General features: G+C 55.5%; 1 protein-coding gene across 4 annotated transcripts; it reads right to left on the reverse strand.

The window, feature by feature from the left end:
• Positions 1 to 2,264: 2,264 nt before the first annotated feature.
• On the reverse strand, positions 2,265 to 13,241 carry SPATA20 (spermatogenesis associated 20). Of its 4 annotated transcripts, none has more exons than XM_074555234.1 (16): positions 13,115 to 13,241; positions 11,954 to 12,091; positions 11,777 to 11,841; positions 11,262 to 11,416; positions 10,889 to 11,032; positions 10,446 to 10,647; positions 10,217 to 10,347; positions 10,019 to 10,123; positions 9,441 to 9,515; positions 9,017 to 9,229; positions 8,666 to 8,858; positions 7,764 to 7,932; positions 7,158 to 7,366; positions 6,848 to 7,047; positions 6,647 to 6,727; positions 2,265 to 2,996 (listed from the first exon to the last, which is right to left on the reverse strand). In XM_074555234.1, exons 2-16 carry the CDS (start codon positions 12,061 to 12,063, stop codon positions 2,826 to 2,828), a joined length of 2,223 nt encoding a protein of 740 aa, XP_074411335.1. In that variant the 5' UTR covers positions 12,064 to 12,091; positions 13,115 to 13,241; the 3' UTR covers positions 2,265 to 2,825. The 4 variants fall into 4 exon arrangements, with proteins under 4 accessions (XP_074411335.1, XP_074411334.1, XP_026653636.2 ...); XM_074555233.1 differs by having other exon boundaries at positions 11,954 to 12,146; positions 13,115 to 13,179; XM_026797835.2 differs by lacking the exon at positions 13,115 to 13,241 and adding an exon at positions 13,027 to 13,104 and having other exon boundaries at positions 11,954 to 12,146.
• Between the last annotated feature and the right edge of the window lie 3 nt (positions 13,242 to 13,244).

A 13,244-nucleotide genomic window follows, 5' to 3' on the forward strand; every position in this document is an offset into this window, starting at 1 on the left:
GCCCCCCTGCACCTGCCTGTCATAGGTTCCCCTGATATTTTGGAGCATTATGAAGCCTTTTAATCACTTTCAGAGCAACCACTGAGCAGCACTTCCAAACCTCCTCCTGCAGAAGCCAACTACCAAAACCTGCCTCTTCATGCCCAAAATAACCCTCAGGCAGGAGTTAATCGTCCACTCAGGCATAAGCAGATCAGTGCTCAGGTGCTACTTGGCTATCCAGGTGTGTGGCAATGGGGTGCTCAGCTGTGCCAGACGTGGGTGCTCAAGTATGAATTAACTGTGTGCTCATCTTAGGAAACCTCATTATTTTGCCCAATCTACCTTCTCAAAGGCAGTGCAAATTGCACCCCCACAAATGTTTCAGAGGGGGATATTGACACTAGAGCAGGATCCAGGCTTAGGACTCCCTTCTCCATTCCTCTTCTCCCACAGATGCAACATCCCCCACAACAAACAGCTTTCAAAGCCCATTTCCCATTGATGTCACTTCAATGCCACAGGAGATAAAAGCTGAGAGATCCAGAACCAGCGCTGAGTTTTCCAGGGAATATTAATTAGAGGGAAAGCCTCATTAGCGCAGCAAGGGTGGCTGCTTATGCTGCCTCCCCATCACCCCCATGTGTCCCAGACCCCACAAAGGGACATTGTGGGTGTCAGGCCTCCCATCTGCCTTGGTGGTCTGAGAAATGGGGTGCCCTGCACATCCCCCAGTGTAAGTTTTAAATGTTAAAGCAGGTGTTTATACAAAAAAGATGCCAAGGGAAAACCTGTTTCTCCCCATCCCTGGCTGCTGGGGCTCCCAGGTCAGCCCAGAGCCCTGGGCAGGAGGAAGTCCCCCTGTGAATCTGCAGCAGCCCGATGGCAAAGCCAAGTGTTTGTGGGGAAAACCAGCACATGAGTTATCTGATGTGTTTTTGGAGAGCTTTTTGACAGCTCTGCAGCTGGAGAGGAGCGGGGGAGCACAGGATGCTGCCTCCAGCCACCCTGAGCCTCTGCATTGGTAGAGAAAGCCTCTGCATGTGCCACCAAAGGGAATGCGGGAAGGGATCAGGAAAACAGACACTGCGAAGTGGCACAGGACCCCTGAGCCCAGAGATCCCACTCCATCATCCTCCTGAGGGCCTGGCTAGGCTGGGCAGCACCCACCAGCCCTGTCTCCTGGTAACTGCCCCAGAAAACAAGCCTTGCAGCAAAACAGCACGTGCCATGAAATCAGAAGGCTGGTGACAGGAAAGGATGGGAAGCACTACTGGGAGGGTTTAACCACTGTAGCCACCAATGAAGAGCAGCACCCCTGGGTGCCCCAGCTGAGAGTCTGGCCAAGGGGTACAAGGGGTCCAGTAGGGGAGATGCAGTGGAACTCAAGCAAAGCCACTCCCTGCTATGGCCATAAAGCCCAGGGGTGGCTCCACGGACAGGCAGAGTGTGAGAAGCACAGGACACGGCCACCAGCACCCAGGGACAGCAGCAAGGCAAAGGCACTGGGAGGACAGAGGTGCCACAACAACAGTTATTCATCACAAAGAACTTCTCATTCTTTTTTGTTTTGTTTTGTTTTACTGAGAGGTGAAGCCAATTCATCCTGACAGAGGTTCACAGCACAGCTCTGCCTGGGGGCTGCTCACAGAGACACCAACAAGTAACACAGTGTGGGAAGAAAGCACCCTGTGTCTGTGCCACAAGGGGCTGGTGGGCACCAAAACGTCACCCTAGCCCTGTGCCACCTCGGGGACAACTGCCATTGTGGCATCTCTGTGGGCTTCCCCACAGGCACTCAGCACCAGCCCTGTTCTCCGAGGACACTCTCCCAGCAGACACAAACCAACTCACTCTGAGCACTTCTGAGGACGGGTGTCAAATCAATCCCCACAGCAGAGAAGCCAAGTTTAAAAAAAAAGATGGCAAAAAACCCCAGAAGAAAGTAGGCGGACATCTGCCAAACCAGCAATTTTCAGCTGGATTTCCAGAAACACTTCAGGCTTTTAAAACCAAGAGAGGAGAGAAAATAAAACCCCTTCACTTAGATGAAGTGCAAAATTCCGATTTGACTTCAAAGGCATTTCTCCTGGCTAGTTACTCCCAAACCCTGGCACAACCCACTAGAAAGCCAGTGGGCAGTGCTATTTTGCTGCCTGATGACAGCACCCAGCCAGCTGGGGTGTGAGGTGCTGTGCTGGGGGAGCCCAGGGTGTCAGAGGGATGCTGAAAACCTGGTACTCACCCCTTTGGAAGCAGGGAGGACAAGGAAGGAAGGAGGGGAGGAAAGAGAGGATAAACTTTACATTAGTTGTAATCAGCAGGGTTTTTCCATGCACTATATATTCAGTTAATGTATGTTACAATCTCCTCTGAAACGGAAAAATACCACAGCTGTTGTAGCCAATAACACTTTTAAGAGCGCTTGACTCCCAAGTCATCCAGGTGCTTTTGACAGTGTTACCCGGGGTTGCTATAGGAACCCTAACAGTGTTCCCATCTGACTTCTCCATTAACACTGGATTTATATTTAATTCGGTTTTCTTTTCCTCAGCAAGAAGAGGTGAGAAGCAAGCATGAATACAGAGGCAGGAGATGCTCCTCCATGGGTGTCTCCTGGACATACCAGAAACAGGACCCAGGACCACGGTCACTTGTGCTGAGACACTGCTGAAGCAACAATGCAAGCAGACCCTGACCTGCTGCAGGTAGGAAGAGCACAGCCCCACTGCACTGCTAGGAGCCATCTGGGATGGTGCTCAGGTTGCCTCTGTTATGAGGTTCTCCCATGTTCCCGTGCCAGTCTGTCCCACTCTTGCCTTCCCACGGGCAGCATGACTGAGGGCTCACGGGCTGAGCATCCCACGCAGCTCCTGGACAGAGGTGACAGGCAGGGAGCAGGTGAAGTTGCTGCAGACATAGGCAGTGGCTTTCCCATCCTTCCTCTCCAGGGATGCAAGGAAAGGCAGCTGGCGGTAGAGGAACCCAGCGCTGTCTCCATCTGCAACCATCAGCACCTGTCCAGAGAAGGAGCTGTAAGAGCCAGAGAGCACAGGCAGCGCCAGCCAGCTGCCCCTTCCTGCCCCACTGACATGCTGAGGGCTGGCAGTGTCCCCCCACACACTCTCTCAAAATGGAGAGGGGATGGGCAGCTGAAGGGATCCACTCCAGCCCTCTGCCAGGGTCCTCACACCTATAATACCAGTGCAGAAAAAAGCCTGATGGAGATGTGGCAGCCTAACCACACCAAACACTTGGCAGCCAGGATGAAGCACAGGGATCGGCACATCCCAGCCTAGCCAGCTCCTTGGGGACACCTACCCAGCCAAAGAACAGCCCCACAAACAGCTGCAGCATTGCCCCATCTGACCTGCAGCCCAGCTCCTCCTGCCCTACCCACACCTCCCAGAAAAACTCAGGCAGCAATGAGCAGTGGGTCAGGGGCTCTCCCAGCTGACACAGCAGCATCAGCCAGAGGTGATGACTGGGCTGCCAGGATAATTAGCTTTTCTGAAAGGGAAAATGTTTGTTAAAGCCTCGGGGCTTACAGGCTAATCAGGAGAAAGGCCAGGAGCTGGCAGCGAGCCTCATGCTGACACAGATGCAAAGGGTGAGCAAAAGGCTGTCCTTCCCAAGGCACAGAGGGAACATCCTGCTGCTGGAGCACACAGCTGTCCCTTGCCCACCCCAATCCAAGCCCTGCATGTGTCTGCTGAGCATGGACACACTCACAACATGTCCCTACTACTCATGCCAATGCCACCAAGGGATGCTGACACCAAATGCTGCCTCTCACAGCACACACATCTCCCCACCATGGCACTGCTCACCTGGCATGCAGCATCCTCTACACCAGAGCCAGCAGAAGACCCAGCACTGGCATCCAGAGACACCCACACAGCCTCACTCATGCCTGGCAGGGGCTGCCCACACCCTTGTGTCCCCAGGGGGGCACCACATCCCCAGGTGCCTGCCCTGGATAGTGGTTGCTGCAGTCCTGTTCTATCCACTATCACCCCACATCTGCTTGACCCAGCTCTGGCTCAGCCTGTCTCCCTGCCTGCCTCTTGCTCCCTCCAATCTCCTCCCCCTCTGCCTTTGTCTGGAATTAATTCCAGGAGTGATTAATTACCAATTCATGTCCAATCTGAAATTCATTATTCATTTTTCTCACAAGCTCCCCAAGGTCCTCTCACAGGGCCAGGATGAAGGCAAGTGGCAGGCGAGTGCTCTGCAGCCGAGGAGATAATGGGATCCTTCATAATTACCCTAAAGACCATTAACAGGGCAGGGATCTATACCAGCAGCTGGGATCCAGCCCCAGAGCAGGGAACCAACCCTCTCTGCTCCCAGCACCAGGACACTCACAGGAACAGCTCTCAGCATCACCCCTACTTGCATCCCCAAAGAGCTGCCTGCAGCAAAGGGCAACTCCAGAGCCAGGGTCCATTTAAAATCACAACCTCAATGCAATTCTATCATTAGCATCTTGTTACAGCAAGGATTTCAGGGTGAAGTTTGTAAGGAATTAATTACTGAAACAACCTAATTAATTGTGTTCCTGCACACAAGCCTGGCCCCCGGCACCCTGCTGGCACAAAGGGAATGGGGACGCAGGAAAACAGGGATGCTCCCCCAACTCCTTGGCAAAGGCAATTCCCAAATCAGCCATGTCTCTGGAGCAGGTGACCCAGGGCTGCTCTGCTTAGGCAGCTTCCCGTGGCAGGGAAGGAGATGTGAGGAGCAGCTGGAGGGCGATGGAGGCAGGTGGGAACAGGAGCATGCTCATTTCTGTGTGATGCACCATGGAAGGAGGGACGGCTGTTGGGAGGCAGTGGGCTGCTCCCAAAGGTGGTGCAACTCCCTGAGAAGTGGGATTCTCCCCCGTTCCTCTCATCACCTCTGCAAGGGGAGGAGCCATTGCTACTGCCAGAGATCATGCTCCTACCACTCCTGCACACTCATGCCTGGGGAAGGGGAGATACGTGCTCCTTTGGGGGAGAGCTCTACCCTCCTGCCACAATTCTTCTTCCAGGAAACAAACCCAAGCTGCAACAGCTTTGGTTCCATCCCATCATCGCAACATGAGGAACACACAAGGGGCAAACAGAGCTACACTCCCACCCTGCCTGCTGCCAGCTCCCACCTACAGCCTCTCACATGCCCCTCAAAGCATAGGCCCCCTGCAAGCAGCCCTGGCAGGCATGACCATGGCTTCACTCCCCCATGGAAATATCCATCCAGAATACCCAGCCCTCATCTTCTCTCTTCCCCAAGGAATGCAAAAGCTTGAAAGAGAAAGATCCTCCCCTGGGGAAGGAGCAGCCCCACCAGCCAGGCTTGTTACCAGCTTTGCAGGAGGGAGCCAGACTGCAGGGGAGAGGAGGATATGGCTGTGCTATTTGTTCTGCTCAAGACCCCAGAATGGCAGTGTGGGCTCAGGGGACCAAGGGCTGAACAGCTGTGGGCAGAGGGTTATTAACAGTGGTGCTGGGCTCCTGTTCCTGCAAACTGGGTCAGCCCGTGTAATCCTTCAAAGGGACAGAGGTCGAGTGTGGGAACACAGGCCTCGCACACAAAATAGGGACCTGCATGGAGCAAGAGTGCTGCTGGATGGGTGATGGCAGAGGAAGGACAGAGAGCTGTATGCCCCACTCGTGTCCCTGGATGGTGTCCCTCCTCCTCCAATGCTGACATCAAACATCACTGGGCAGAGGGCTAGGGGTGACACCCCTGTGGGCTGAGCTAACAGAGTGCAGAGCAGAGGATTCTGTGCTGATGGCTCAGCCCTCCCCAGTTCATCCTAGCTGGAGTTACAGAGGCAAAGTGGTGCTTGGGCTTCAGCTCCCCAGACACTGAGACTGAACATGCCAGTCCCTGGCACAAGGGCGCAATGGGCAGGGATGAATCCAATCCAAACACCAAGCTCCCTCACTCACAGCTCAATCCTATTTCCCTCAGCTCCACAGATTTGCTGAGGTCAAAGCCATCATTCCCAGGCAGGGACACTGGCCACCAAAGCTGATGGGCACCAGCTGCTGTGCTGCCCTTCCCTGCCAGTTCCAGATGCAGCCAACAACTCCAGTCCTTCTGTGAGATGCACTGATACACCCAAAGCAGAGATGAGGACAAGCAGATCAGGCAGGAACCCCAATACACATCAACAGCTGCTGGATGGGAGAAGAGCTTTGGGAAAAGCCAGCATCTCCCAGCTGGTGGTACCCAGAACTGGAGTGAGGCACTGCCTCATCCCTTCCAACAATGCAAGGGTGTCTCCAGGCAGCAGGTGACCCAGATGCTAACTGGGTCTGCACAGGACATGACACATCCACACTAGGCATGACACATTCACACCGGAATGAAAGGTTTCCCCTTGGGAATGCACTGGGCTTTACCCTGAGAGCAGTGCTAACAGCCAGCAGCAATAACAACCACTGCTGCAGCCACTTCTCGGCTGGGCTGCCCATGCTCTGTGCAGGGAGAGGAGTGCAGGGCTCAGCCATGGCCCTGTGGCTGTGCTCAGAAATGAAAAGGACAGGATGCTTCCCAGAAAAGAGGCAGAACAGAGGAGGATGGGTGCAACAACTGCACTGAGAGAAGGGAAGAAACACCAGCAGTGCAGACAGCAGAGACCAGGGAAGGGCTGGCAGGCAGGGAGCACCTCTACCTGGTTTGGGCTGAAGACAGAGCGGACACAATGCAGCATCTCTTTGGTGTCTTCTCCTTGGGGGTCCCCACAGATGACAACCTGTCCAGGGGGAGGGGGAATGGCAGGAGGGAGAAAACAGAGCTGTGACTGCACCCATGCCACTGCCAGCCCCACTTCCTACAGCAGGTCCTGCAGGGGACAATGAGCCCCAGCCCATACCTGTTTGAGGGTGTGATGGAAGACAGCAGTGGCCCGGGCCATCTCTGGGAGGGTTATTGGGATCTTCTGCAGCCTCTGTGAGAAGGCAGCCAAGATCTTGCCGGCTTTTTCCACCCACTCCATATGACCAGAGTAACAAGCTGCTCGGAGCAGGTTTGTGACAGCGACAGAGTTAGGGGTGGGCTCTGCTCCATCTTGGTCTGCAAAGGACAACATCTGCCATCAGCCCAGTGCCTCACCATCATCTGCCATCAGCCCTGTCCTCCCACACTACAACCCATGGAACACACTGCCAGGTCCCTGAGCTCACCATCCTTGAGACGCAGGAGCAGAGAGGGATCGCTGGCCTCAGTGGAGAAATAAGCAAAGCCTTTAGGGTCCCAGAAGAGTTTGTCTTGCATGTGCTGGAGATGAAGGGCCCACTCCAGCCAGCTCTGCTCCAGTGAGGCTTCATACAGGTCAAAGAGTGCCTGGATGACAAAGACATAGTCCTCCAGGAAGCCCTGGATGGGCACAGCACTGTAGTGGCACACAGGGAAGGAAAAGCAGGTTAGAAATGTTCTCCAACCCAGCAAAGCCCTGCTTACTGGTCTCTGATACCCAAGGAGATGCTATCAAGCAAAGCAATGGCTGTGGCCATCACACAACTCAGCCCCAGGGTTCTGTACAGGAGGAGAAGGTAGGGGAAGACACTTGCCAGCATGAAAGGTGAGGAACAGGAAAGGTTTTGACTTCAATTCTTCCTCACTGGCTGGGGGACACTAATCCTTCCTAAACTGCACTGAAGCTCTATACAAAACAAACAGCCTCCCTCCCACCCAGTTAGGTCCTGCCTGGAAGAGAGGACAGGGACTGCTGGGGGTCTGGGCAGCACCTGCAGGTGGCCAGTCAAGTCTGTGGAGTTTCTGATACTCACCTCTGCTCCACTGAGTTGTGCTTGCCCCGGTAGCAGCTCCGAAGCAGCCTCCCGCTGTCGGGGTCGAAAAGGTGTGTCCTCAGGAATGCAGCTGCCTGTGCAGCCCTGCTCACATATCCCTGCTCGGCCAGGGTAGCCCCAGCCTGGGCAAAGCCTGAGATCATCAGCCCTGCAGAGGCAGAGACAGCAGGACAGGTCAGGGGGGCACACGGGACTGGTGAGAGGGTCAGAGTCAGTTTTCTGAAGGAGGCTCAACATGAAGCTCATCCTCCCTGATGGCAGCAGGTCAGGTCTTAGCTCTTCTGCTCAGTTCCAATCATTAATGAAGTCACTCACTGTCACCAAAGAGATAGGCAGAGTACTGTAAGGCCAGCAAGAGCTGAGCCCTCACTTTTGGGCAGATACAGGGCTCAAGATTATTCCAGTTTGCAGGGCAGCTCCAGCCCATGCCAGCTCCAGACCCAAACACCCAGGGATTTACTGCTGGGAACAGAGCTGGGGGTCCTGCAGTGATTCCCTGAGGCAGGACCCCCCAGACAGACACAGTGCTGTGATCCCTCACCCATGCAGCAGTAGGGATGGGCTCTGTACCCACCAGGGTCCTGGGGCCCCAGCTCAGACCTCTTCCCCACAGCCCAGCCAGATGAGCTGAGCTGAGTCAGGGGAAGAGTTCTGCTGCTCTCTGCTGGCAGCTGGGGAAGGAAATAAAGCCAGAGCAGTATCCCCATGCTCCCAAGGCTTGCAGGTGTGGGGCTGCTTCCACACAGCCCCTGATCACAGGTCCCAGTCACAGCCTACCCACTGCCTCTGTGGGAGCTTCTCAGTCCCAGCAGGACCTGTTGCTACCATGCCCTGGTGGGAGTCCAGCCAAAGCATGTCCTCAGAGCAGAGCCACCCCTCACCATTCCATGCTGCCAGCATCTTGGTGTCCAGGTGTGGCCGTGGCCGCTGTGCCCGGGCTGAGGACAGTCTGTGTTGGCATTCTTGCAGCAGGGCACTCAGCCGGCCTGGCTCCAGCCCAAACCGGGCTGCCGTCAGCTCCGGGGAGCAGCGGGCAATGAGGACGTTCTTTCCCTTCAGCTCCTGATGGGGGTCCTGAAGGGAGAGGGAGACATGTTCTAGAAATGCCATCAGACTTGGGAGGTGTTGGATTCTGAGTGTTTTGGGGCTGCTCTGCCATCCCTCCATGCCAATGGATGCAGGTCTCTCTCATCAGTGCTCCTGACACCAGGAAAGTCTTTGCTCTCCCTCACCTTCATGGGGTCCACGTTGCCAGCCTCTTCCACTCCATAGTGGTGCATGAAGAGATCTCCCAAGGTTGTCCCCTCTGTGGCCCCCTCAACAGGGTCGGGGAGGAGAGCCCGGAGCTCCTTGGCTGTCCATACACAGAAAGCTCCTTCTCGCTTCTCTGTAGATGTGGAGGTCAGGTAGGAATCTGCATCTTCTGCACTATAGAAACCTCCTGCCTGGGAAAAGTGCAACACAGAGATCCTCCAGCTCCAGGACGACACTTTCAGCCAGCTCCCCATCATTGCAGGGCTGGCAGTCTGGCTAATGAGCCTCAGTAGTGCTCCCGACTGAGCTCAGCTAGGATGGAAGGGAGGGAAAACCAGCCCCAAGCCACATCCCAGCGTAGGGCAAGTGGCTCCCTTTGGGTCAGCTCAGGGAAGAGCCTACCTGGTCACTCAGGTCACGCGAGACGTAGAGTAAAATGTCTCGGACAACATCAGCAAAGAATTCATCACCAGAGATCTGTGTGAGACACAGCGTGGACATCAGTGTTACATGGGTGGGAGGGGGCAAGAGACACAGCAAGATATGGTGAGAGATTTCAATTTGAAGAGTTGGCAAAGGAGCATTTGAAAGTCCAAGGATTTTAAATGAAGGATAGATTCAGAGTAAGACCTTCAATAGAAATCTACTATCAGTGAGTACTGCATATCTACAAAGGGCAGTGGAGAGTAATGCTGGAGTTACACCAAGGTCAGAGGCAGCAGCATTGTCTGCTGACTTGCAAAAACCAGCCCAAAGGCTGTTTCTTCCCCCATTATGCTCAAAGCCCCAGGGCTACACTGTCACACGTTTGTGCAGCACTTCTGGATAAACAACAGGAGATGAAGGGGAGCATTGGATTGCTCCACACCCATGGGATGGGGAGTATCTTGAGGAACAGGGTTTGAAGCTGCTCCTCAAACCAGGCCAGTCCTTGCAGCCTGCAGGAGTGGGAGCCACACAGAGGGATGCCAAAGCTGTACCTGGAAGGCTTTGCTGTACATGGCTGCCAGCTGCCCCTGGTCATACAGCATCTTCTCAAAGTGAGGAACATGCCAGTGCTGGTCAGTGGAGTAGCGGTGAAACCCCTGCACAGAACATGTGAAGACATCTCTACCTCAGATCTCCACCTCACACCTCCTGGCCATGACAGGGGCTTACCCCCAAAGATTTACTCCTACCTGACCAATGTGGTCATGGATGCCCCCATGGGCCATCATCTTGAGGGTGTGCAGAGCCATCTGCAGTGCCCGGGCACCTTCTGGAGTTGTTTGGTGCAGGGCCCAGTACGTGAACAGGAAATTCAAATTCACTGAAACACAGGGAGACAACGGGAGGCTGTGGCGTGGGCTCTGCCCCCATGCTGCTGTCTACCTCACAGCAGGTCTCAGCAGAAGAGACCAGACTGACCTGGGGTGGGGAACTTGGGGGATTTGGAAAATCCACCATATTCCTCATCATAGGATCTGGAGAGCTGCTGGAAACAGGTACCCATCACTTCTTTGGCTGGTGGGGGTGACTCCTGGCCCTGCACACGGATCTCTGATGTGTGTCGCAATGCTTCCAGAATCCTCTGGCTGCTCTCCAACAGGGCATCTTTGTTCTCCTTCCACTAAGATGCAATGCGAAAGAGATCTTATTGCTTTGCACCAGTCCAAACCATACCTCCAGTTCTCAATCACCCTCCCCAAATCAGCTCAAACCCACTTCTAACCAAGCTAAAGCTCTGGCTGTGAGGAAGCTACTCTTCCTCACAACTGAATCTCCTAACTCAGTTACCCTTCAAGTCCAGACCAATTTCCCTGTGCTCCCTTTGGTTCAGCCCTGTCTGCTACACCATTCCTGCCCCACACCTGCTCTGCGATCCGGAGCAGCACAGTCCGAAAACCAACACGATGAACTCCATCCTCAGGAGGGAAATACGTCCCCCCAGCAAAGGGCTTGAGGTCTGGGGTCAGCCAGACACTCATGGGCCAACCACCTCCACCACTGGTGGCCTGAAAGACAAAACACGTGTGCACCAAGGTCACACAATAGGCACCTGCTCTGTGCCCTTCCAGCACATACAAGAGCCTCATGCAAAGAGAGATGTGTGCTTCTGTCCACCGTTGATACCCATCCAGACCACCCCATATACTGGTTCTGCTTGCCTGAGGAACATGACAATGAACAACACCCTGAGAGAACCAGTCAAAGCCTCCTGGGCCCTGCCCGTGCCTCCCTCACCTGCACGAAGGTCATGTATACTTTATCCACATCTGGCCGCTCCTCACGATCCACTTTGATGCACACAAAGTGCTCATTCATGATCTCCCCAATCTCCTTGCTCTTGAAGGACTCCTCCTCCATGACATGGCACCAGTGGCAGGTGGAGTAGCCAACTGCAAACAAGCTTAGATGGGTGAGAACTGGTCCTTTGCAGGGAGCAGGAAACACATCATGGGGCGAACACTCAGAGATGGGGACCCTTGCTATGGGCAAGAGCTGCTGCCTCCCTGGACAAGAAATGGAGAAGAGTCTCCTGAACTCTCCAGCTCTTGATCCTAAAAGCTGGCCAAGGACTCTGGTCCTGCATGCAGCCCATTTTCAGAGAGAGCTACTCCAGCACATGGTGCTCTCTTGTTTGGTGGTCACCCATACCTACATGGCTAATCACACACCAGCTCAGGATGCAGCTCAGCTTATCTGATCATCTACTGACCAACACATGGGGACATGAAATATGTCTTGTTTCTGGTTACCTGACAGGAATATCAGCTTGTTTTCTCTCTTTGCTTTATCAAAGGCTTCCTGACCCCAAGGGTACCTGTGGGGGAAGACAAGAGTCCCTCAGCCCCATGGACACAACAACAAGAGGAGAAGGAGGAGGAGGAAGAGGAGGAGGAGGAAGTGGGGGAAAGGCTCCCCATTGCTCTTACCAATCCACAGGGTTGTGGGCGTGCTGCAGGAGGTACGGGGACTTTTCGTTAATCAGGCGGTTGGTGTGATGAGGGACGCTGGGGGGACCGGGTGTCCCCACCGTGGCCATGGCTGCGATCCCCGTTAGAAATATGTGCCTGTGACACCAAACAGGCTCAGGGGTTCCCTGCTCACCACCACAAAGCTCAGCCTCTGGACAGAGCCATGACAGACCAGAGCATCAGCACCACCACCCCAGGTCCTGCTGTGCCCCAGGACAGGGTGCTGCTCTCCACTACTCGCTCCCCATGCCAAAGGAAACAGTCTCAGCCCCAGGTAGCTCTGCTGGGGCTCAGTCCACCCCAATTCCCCCCCCTAGGACGATACAAGTCCTTCCCACTCACTGGAGGCTCATAAGAGCTTGTTCTGCAGTTTGGCACACCCCACCCAAGCTGGGGGGAAGGCCATTCCCAGAGCTGCTCCTCCCACCAGCACACTTTGGGGGCACACTCAACAGCTGTGAATGCAAGAACAGCATCTGCGGGACCTGACCTGCGTGTCCGCAGGGAGAACACCCCCTCAGAAAGGAAAATCCCCTCTCGTGGAGTGGATGTGGGCAGGGGGGACACGGGCTCTTTATGATGAGGGGAATGGGGGGCAGGGAGACTGCTCTGCTGCTGGGTAGATGCGGGCTTTGGGTATGGGGATGCAGGGGACGCAGGGCTGGGATGCAGGAGATGGGAAAGGGGTGCAGAACGGAGGTACAGAGTATGTTAAGTCCTGAGGGGCTGTGGTAGTGAGAGGAGGATTTAGGGAGGATACAGGGGGATACGGGGAGGATGTCGGGGAAGGCAGGAGAAGCGTACGGCTGCGAAAAGGCTCTATGAGGGGCTCAGGAAGGTGCAGGGAAAATGTAGAGGAAATGCAGACGGAGTACAGGGCGTTGCAGGAGAATTCAGGGGACGCGGGCGCTGCAGCGAGGACGCGGGGGGCACGGGAGAAGTGCGGGGAAGATTCGCGGAGTGGCGGGGACGCGGTGATGGCGCAGCCACCGCACCCAGGGCTGGACCCGCCCCCCCGGCCCCTCCGGTACCTGCGGGCGCAGCGCAGCGGCGCCGCCAACATGGCGGCAGCTCCCCGGGCCCCGCCCCTTACCGGCCCCCGGTGCCCCCGCCCCTTACCGGCCCGGCCGCGCCCTCCTCCGTCACCGCCCGGCCCCCGAGGCGCAGCCTTGCCCCCACTGGGCCCCCGCCCCTCCTGGTTCCGGCCCCGCCCCGTTACCGGCCCACAGCCGTTACCGCCCCGCGCCGC

The sequence above is a fragment of the Zonotrichia albicollis genome, chromosome 19 (assembly GCF_047830755.1).
Source record: "Zonotrichia albicollis isolate bZonAlb1 chromosome 19, bZonAlb1.hap1, whole genome shotgun sequence".
NCBI classification, from domain to species: Eukaryota; Metazoa; Chordata; class Aves; order Passeriformes; family Passerellidae; genus Zonotrichia; species Zonotrichia albicollis.